Genomic DNA, 8346 nt, shown 5'->3' on the forward strand with positions numbered 1-8346 from the left:
TATCTTTCAAGGATTTCTTGAATGTATTCATGGCTTTTATTTTTTTTAAAGAAGTTTGAAATCCCTTTCTCCTCAGGTGCTAAATGAAAAATATCCAGTAAGGCTGCCTCGTGCTAATTCAATCAGTTACTACATATCAGTTAAGGTTCCGGCACTGATACAGAGCACCAAAAGTTCATATATAAAGACCACCAAAAGTAAGCTATCCTTTTTGCTCTTATCCAGAAATTGGGATGGTTTCTTTTGCAAGACTAGGATCGTGTGTGTAAGTCTGTGGACATGGAATAGTTTCTCATGCCATATGGCTACCTAATTCACAAAGGCACCATATCCATGACCTTAATCTAACTGGCACCATGTCTTAGCCGTTTAAGCTAAACAACACAGATCTCAGTCGATAAATCAAAAGGTTCCCTGGAACAATGGTAACTGTATCATCACCGAATACATGGGGATCTGAGAGGAGGGTGTTGACCCTAATGAAAAATGTGAAAGCCTACAACATCAGCCCTTGCCTTAGAAGCTGCCAGATGGTTCTGTATTCCTAAATCAGATCATCTGGTCCTTCCAAAGTAGATACCTTCCTCTTAATATGAACGTATCATGCAAAAATAAGTCAACAATCAAATTGTTATTACATCAATACTACTAACTTCAGTTATCTGGCAAATGAAAGATATTTTAAACCAATATAGTCTTCTACATTTCAAAAAAAGAGAATAAGAATACTGAGACTTGAAGCTTTCAGCTTGATCATTTTAAAGCATACATCATAGACCGGAAAACTTTAATATCGCTTTGTTGTTATAACCTCAAATCATGAGAGCTTATCGCTCTAATAAGTAACTTTCAAGAGATCATCCACATTTTTTTCCAAAATAATTCTCTTTGGTACAGAGAAAAATATTCACTATCCTGGAGAGCACGAAGCTCTTGAAAGAACTCTTTGATCAAGAAACTAATGCAGGGAGTTCTCTCTATAGTAACACTTTTAAACAAAGCTAGCCTATTTGTCTAAATTTGACTTCTAAAGAGTATGAGGGATTGAAGCCAGCTGATCAGGCTGGACTCTCATCAAGTTATGCGAATCCCAACTTCATAGGAACCTTACCAGTAATGCGAGTCTCTCCTGGAAGTCGAGGAACGGCCTCACCGAGACCCCAGTTAACTCCATCCCTAGAAGTCTGGAGACGAAACAGTGGCATCAGAAGCAAGGACATTACATTTGCACAGGTTTTTAAGCAACCCGGAACACAATGAACCCGCAATATACTTTTACAGAAAAAAAAAAAATAGAGAGATATTTACCATTAGGGAAAACTGGCACAGAAAATTCAAACAACGAAAAAATACAACTTACCCTCAAAATTCATTAGCTGCATTAACATTCAGCCTGTCAGTAATGTTAGCACACTTTTTAATAACATTAATTTTTAAACACCCCTTCCAAGTGCTTCACAGTTAACAGCATTCAGGAAAACGAGGAAAGTAAATATTAAGTGCATTCTACAGATACATGTATACTGTGGTGGCTTTTTTTCACATTAAATATTTAGTCATTTATCTTGTGTTAAAAGTAGGAATGAAAACTTCTTTCAGTGGGGCCTTACCTGAGCAACAGTAATCACAGAATCTTGTTACACCACCAGAAAAATAGCCATTATTACATACTGGGTTTCTTATTTTACTAAGGTCCTGCCTCCATAGGTAACTCGGTAAGAGGAAAGGGTGGTCTGTCATTGAACTTGAGCAGACAAGGACCTTAGGAACCATCTACACAAATTCGTCCTGCTGCTGTACTATGTTTCTAGGTTTCCTGGCTTTAGAGCAGGGGTCCCCAGCCCACGGGCCACACAGCACAAGGTGACTGGTGGGTGAGCAAGTGAAGCTTCATTTGTATTCACAGCCGCTCCCCAATGCCAGCATCACTGCTTCAGCTCCGCCTCAGATCATCCAGCATTAGATTCTCATAGGAGCCCTGGTCCTTGGTGCCAGAACGGTTGGGGACCACTGCTTTAGAGGTACTCCCAGGCCTGTGCCTCATTCAATGAATGGGCACAGCGGCTCCCCCAGGCAGGTGAGAATTAACCACCAAAACCCACAGAGGAGTTGTGAGTGTCTAATTTGCCATAGCTGACCATTGTGACCTGGATGCCTGGTAAAGTATCTCAATCTATTCAGCGGCCCTAGTGGATCCACACCAATGATGGGCTGCCAGTGTCCACTGTAGGGCGAACGAGGCGCATCATCAACATCTGTTTGGGCAAAAGGTTTTTCCGGCATTACTTTTCATTCCTTTTTTTTCTAGCTATTTTCCAAAGCCATGCTGTAATCAGTTCATGTGTAAATACTTATCTCAAAGGGGTTTTGTGAATATTAAGTGAAACAAAATACACAAGCACACTTTCATGAACTATCAAGGGCTGTGCAAATGTAAAGTATTAACAAACGGGAGAAATGTGAATTGTGTACTTAGGTAAAATACAAGTTGTCAAAGAGGGGTGCTTTGCTGGATTTTTAATGGTTGTATCTTTTTTATTCAGGCACAAAACGAGAATTCCTAGCCAATTTTCAGTATGTTTTAGTGCTTGTAAGTGAAGCATTTTTTAACTAGGAGGATAAGACAAATTGTCCCCAGCCCGGAATGCCTTCCCCAATAAGGAACAAAACAATACTTTATATAAATAAGACTGGAAAGAAATTATGATCATCCTTTAACACCACCCTCACTAACTAAAAACAAGTAAAATGAGCAAATTTAATATTCAGTATACCTTTAAACACCACAGTTCTGGGTCGGAAGAAAATATAATTCAACCACAAAATAAGGGAAATAAATATTTAATTAACACAGGATAATATGGGATTACCATAGGGTATACTTCATGTCAATGTTATACAAGGACTTCCAATAACCTTTCTGAAATTACTCGTGTTCAGAACTGATTCCTATACCATAACATCATGAAAATACAACACAAATAAATGTATGTAATCTTGGGGATGAAAAGGTCCTCGTGAACATTACATCAAAAGCAGAAAACATAAAGGAAAAGATTGATAGGTGTGATCATATAAAGACTCTAAACCTGTGACTTTCAAAATAAAAACAAAACATTATAAATATATTTGAACAAAATATTATAAATATAATTAAAAGGCTGATAATAAACTAGGTGAAAAAGGTGAAGGGGAATAAGAGGTACCAAGTTCCAGTTTTAAAATAAGTAAGCCATGGAGATGTAGTGTACGGCTCAGGGAAATAGTCAGTAAAAAGCAAACAAAAAAATAACTAGGACAAAGACTTGTAATGTATATTACATAAAACTGATTATAATATATAGAGAAAACTTATAAATCCATAGAAAAGAATCCCCCCAAACACCCCAAAGGCAAATAAGGAAAGCACATAGCCACCTCGCATAAGGAGTACAAATGGAAAATAAACACATTTTTTTCCTTCTTTTTTCAAAAGGCCAACCTCGTTAGTAATCAGGGAAATACAAATTAAAAGACACCAGTTTACTCCCTTTTGATAGCTTGGGCTTCCCTGTACACTGCCAGTAGGAGGGGAAATTAACTTTTCTGGTGGACCATTGGGAATATATATCAAAAGCCTTAAAGGGCCATGAATAAAGCTTATTTTAAATTCATCCCTTTCAATATATGTTCCAAAAGCTTCCTCTAATTACACAATTTTCTCCTCAGTACTTTGAACCATTTTCTGTTAATGCTGTATTTGTTTTGGTCATGAAACTATTTTATCATCATATTCAGAAAATAATGACAATACATAGAAAAGTGTAACAGGCTTCTCAGTGGGCCTTGGCCTTCAATATTTCAGAAAACTTTCAGCGGCGAGGGATTACCTAGTACCTGGAATATAATATTCACAAGATGGAGGTTCTCAAAAATGAGGTTATGTGAAAGGATTTACAAACAAAACTCATGTAACGCATATAAAGTAATCTGTCTTTTCTAGAACAAGATGGAATAATAAATAAAACCACATGTATTAAAGTATTTACATTATGTGAGTGAATGATAAAATTAAGAATTCAATAAACCCAAAATGATCGCCTAATAGTAAATACAAAAAAAGAAGTGCAGAGAAAGAGATGGGCTAAATCTGAAAACTTCACTTACCTTCTTATAAGACTCATTCTCCAAGGAGTGTGAATTATAGTGAGAAGTTGGTGCAGAAGCCATACTGGAAACTCTACCAAGAAAGACAACATTCAGTATCAACCGAATTCTATGCAATTTCAAACATATGCGACACCTGATATTTAAATATTGCAATTGAGAACCAACAGTACTGCAGGCTCTATTTCCATAGTAGTCTCCAGCGGGAATGACACACACAAAAGACTAAGCACAGCACAGGTCATGTGACAGAGCTGTGGTAAAGGCTCAGGGCACTATGGAAGAAGAGAAAACGGCAGCTAAGTATGCATGGGGAGCTCACCATTAGACAACACACATATTCCTAGACTTTTTAATCATAGCATTCGAACTGTCATCTAAAAAATCTTAATGTTTAGTAATTGTGCAACAGGCCTCAAATTTCCACACTTCTTAATTTTTAAAGATTTAGAGGCAGCAGAGCGATAAAAAGGGTAAACAATTGAACTCCCAGTTTTTCTCCCCTTTAAGAATTCTGTTTTCTCCAAATTAAGGCAATGTAAAGTGGCACGGATTTGATGAAAATCAAATTAGCAAGATTTGATTTAATCAGTATTTTCTAAGGAATGTGTAGACTTCATTTAAATAATGCATATTCATCACAGTTCAGACATAAACAAAAGCACCATGTTCGGAACACACATAATATTTTAATGCAAGATTTACATTTATGGAGATTATAGCAACGGTAAACTAAGTGATGCTTTGGTTATTTTATTTACCAAAGTTAATGACAGAGAGATACATATGAAGTCACAGGGAGGTACTCCACATCTAATTCAACGAGGTGACTGTTGGTATTTATGGGATCTTTTTGACAGGCTCATTAAAAGGGCAACCACTTGCTAACAAAATCTGGCACGGAAAATATTAACACATCTTGGCACAAAAGCTAGTGATCTGATAGCTTTGCACTGCCAGTCACTGTCCTTAAGTAAGGCCCAAGAGAGATGACAAGATGCGGATAAGGATAACCATTGGGATAAAGCAGAGATGGCCAGGTAAGGACAATCTTATAAGATTAGGTCTGTCACTCTCCCCCGACCAGAGTTCTCTTCAAGAGCAAGGCTGTGGGTCCGTCTGGGTCATGGCTACATCCTGGTACACAGATGACACTCTTAACTATTTGGCAACTGAATGATTATGTGCAAAATACTATAAAACACCATGATGGGGTTAGCTTGCATACTGGTTCACCAAATCCCAGAACACTGGAACTGGGGAACTGGTGAGGCTTAAAAGTGAACAATTAGGGCAAAATACGATACTTTATAGAAAGGCATACTACACTTCAAAAATTTGAAACTACTAAGAAGTGGCACAATCTAAAATTAGAAATAACTTTAAAAAAACCTAATGAACAATAACTAAAATGAATTATATCCAGACAAAATAGGCTTGAAAAACCTCTCTAACCTTAAATTGGAATCCAAGCAAAATAACTCGTTATTCTCAGTGACAGCAGAATGGATGAGATGGACTAGATAGAGCAGGTCGGATGTTTTTGCCGTGAAATGATTCTATTTACTAAACAAGATTATATATTAGGTGGATTTTTTTTTCAGTAACAGATATAAAATTACTTTTTAGTAATCAGATACTATAATATTTAAACCATTGTAACAAGTCAGTCAAGTCAACAGAAGAAATTTAAAATGAGTTGGCTATACAGTCAACTCAGGCTTCGCCTTCCTATTCCTGTTTATAAACCATAAGAGAAAGATGAGTCTTTCTGTTTTCTTCAATCCTCATTTAAAAACTTCGATTTAAAATGAACTAAATATAAGGGGAAAGTCCTCATTTTCCCCTTATTTTAAACTATCTTATTGAGATATAACTCACATACTACTCAACTCACCCTTTGAAAGTGTACAATTTAATGGCTTTTAGTATATTGGAGTTGTACAACCACCACTGTAATCAATCTTAGAACATCTTCATCACCCCAAAAGAGAGACCCCACGTAATCAGTCATCACTTCCTGTTCGCCGAGGCCCTAAGCTCCCACGAGTTTGCTGTCTCTATAGAGTTGCCCATTCTGGACATTTCATAGAAATGGACTCATATAATATGCAGTCTTTATGTCTAAAGCCCTCATTTTTAGACTTACGCTAGAAACTTCTACTATCAAAAGTCAGATCAAATACAAATCTGAGAAATCCAAGGGCTCAGGTAACGTGGGTCAGTTCCATCATGAGTCACTGTAAAATCTCATCAGTGCCCCTCTCTTTGCTATTATCTCTATTTTTCTGCAGCATAGTTGGAAACCAAATGAATGTGGTAATACATATGAAGGGCTTAGAATATTGCCCAGCGTATTTGTTAACAAATTATTAGCATTTTTCAATTATGAAAGGATAATTAGTGAATGCTGACACTAAAACCAATTCTCTACAAATTAGTCTTGATCTTATAAATGTGATGGAGAAAGTTTACTACAAGAATAGTGCATGGCTGGTGGTGGCCTAGTTATAAAGCTTCTCTTTAAAAAGTACATGAACATGATGTCATGAGGACCAGAATAAGCAGTGCAGTGGTGTGGAAAATGTACTAGACGGGTGAACACGGGTCCTGGGCTGTCTCGAACTTATCATGCGTGGAAAGTTCATCCATATCTTCATCTATAAAATGTCTATGTTGGTCTAAATGTAGCTCAATAATAATTAGAAGCTATAATAAAGTTTACAAAAGTCAGCTACCCTCTTGGTTATAGAGTATTGTTCCTCAAACCCCTAAAGATCAGGTTTTAATCCTTTTTATTTAAAAAACATTGAATCTGGGCTACCTCAGCTTTAAGTGAAAATTGAAACTTCATTCCCTATATATATGCTAATTACAGGATTCAAACCAAAGGTAGACTTCTATCGTTTTTGATCCAGAGAAAAACTTTTGTGATGATTTAAGCCCAATCCTATTACAGAGTAAGAAGATGACTAGGAGAGCCTAGAGGGTGTGTGACAAGGCCCTGGTACGAGTTAGTGCTCTTTGAATAAAGGTGGCATTATTTAATAAATCAAAATTTTAAGTCAATATGTCCGTAATTGTATCTCTCCTTAAATTCAAGACGACTTAACTCAATGGTCTCATGGTATCCACCTCTCTTCTCCCTCTGCCTCTGCCTCTCTTTCCCTCTCTGTCCCTCTCCATCTTCTCCCTCTACCACTTACCACCTTCCAGGTATGTGTTGTTACTGTCTACCTCCACCCACCAGAATACAAGCCCCCACCAGATGGGGATTATGGTCTATTTCATTTACTGTTTCATTTACAACATCTGTAACAGTGCCTGGCTGGCACCCAGTAAGTACTTAATAGGTATGTGTTAAATGAATGAATAAACTGAGCAATAAAGACTAGGACAAAGAACTTAACTGTTGTTTGCCCAATATTTCATTTAAGCCAGAAATCCATGCGAGCTTAGAAAAAGGGTAGAACAATCTTGGCTAATCAAGATGCTCAAGACATGATGACTCTGGGCAACAGAATGGCAGCATTAACTTATGCCGCTTTGAAGTAATCTGCACCAAAAAGAACTTGAACACTACCATCCTACACGAAAGACTTTTCCCAAGAAAAAGACATTTCAGATTGAGGTACAGACACTTCTTCCATCATGCCCTTCTTCCAGACTAAGAAACGTGTTCCACTCTCTGTTCAATGTGAAAAACAGGACTCCACAAAACACCTGTAGCAGACATAACCATAAACACTTTCAAACAAATGCGGGCCACTTTTACCCCATTGTAAAAATCTAAAAGCAGTAGGATTAGAAAATAATTTTGACCCCCACCTCAAAGGGCCTGTGCAAGCAAAATCTAAACTCCAACAGGAACTCTAGTTTCCATGGTCACCTGACTGTAGATCGGTGGCCTTCAAATAGAGGTTTTTCTAAACTTTCTGTGTACAAACAGCGACAAAAAGTATGCAGGCCTTCTCTTTGGATTTTACTCAGTGTGCTTTCTTGCTGTGTTGATGTTTAAATGAACTTTAAGGACGGTCCTTCTCTGGAGGCTCCCTTGAAAGCTGTGGAAATCTACCCAGTCTGAAAACCGACTTCTAAAGCCTGCCATTGAGCAAGAAGTTATGCACAAGCAGCCTGTGAGTCCAGAATTCCAGGTCTTTCTAAGGGGAGCTCTCTTTACTTGGATGTCTGTTCTGGAAC

General features: G+C 37.5%; 1 protein-coding gene across 4 annotated transcripts in view; it reads right to left on the reverse strand.

The window, feature by feature from the left end:
• Positions 1–8346, reverse strand: part of MTM1 (myotubularin 1) — a 99642-nt gene that overhangs the window by 74515 nt on the left and 16781 nt on the right. For 3 of the 4 annotated variants that reach the window (XM_011383597.2, XM_011383596.2, XM_023525128.1), the window contains exons 2-3: positions 4147–4219; positions 1112–1184 (exon numbers count right to left, since the gene is read on the reverse strand). In XM_011383597.2, coding sequence (XP_011381899.1) covers positions 1112–1184; positions 4147–4209 — 136 coding nt within the window. In that variant the 5' untranslated portion in view covers positions 4210–4219. Of the gene's footprint in view, positions 1–1111; positions 1185–4146; positions 4220–7974; positions 7995–8346 lie in introns of those variants that run through there. The other variant, XM_023525127.1, reaches the window with a different exon arrangement.

Source organism: Pteropus vampyrus, unplaced genomic scaffold (genome assembly GCF_000151845.1).
Source record: "Pteropus vampyrus isolate Shadow unplaced genomic scaffold, Pvam_2.0 Scaffold529, whole genome shotgun sequence".
Classification (NCBI taxonomy): domain Eukaryota; kingdom Metazoa; phylum Chordata; class Mammalia; order Chiroptera; family Pteropodidae; genus Pteropus; species Pteropus vampyrus.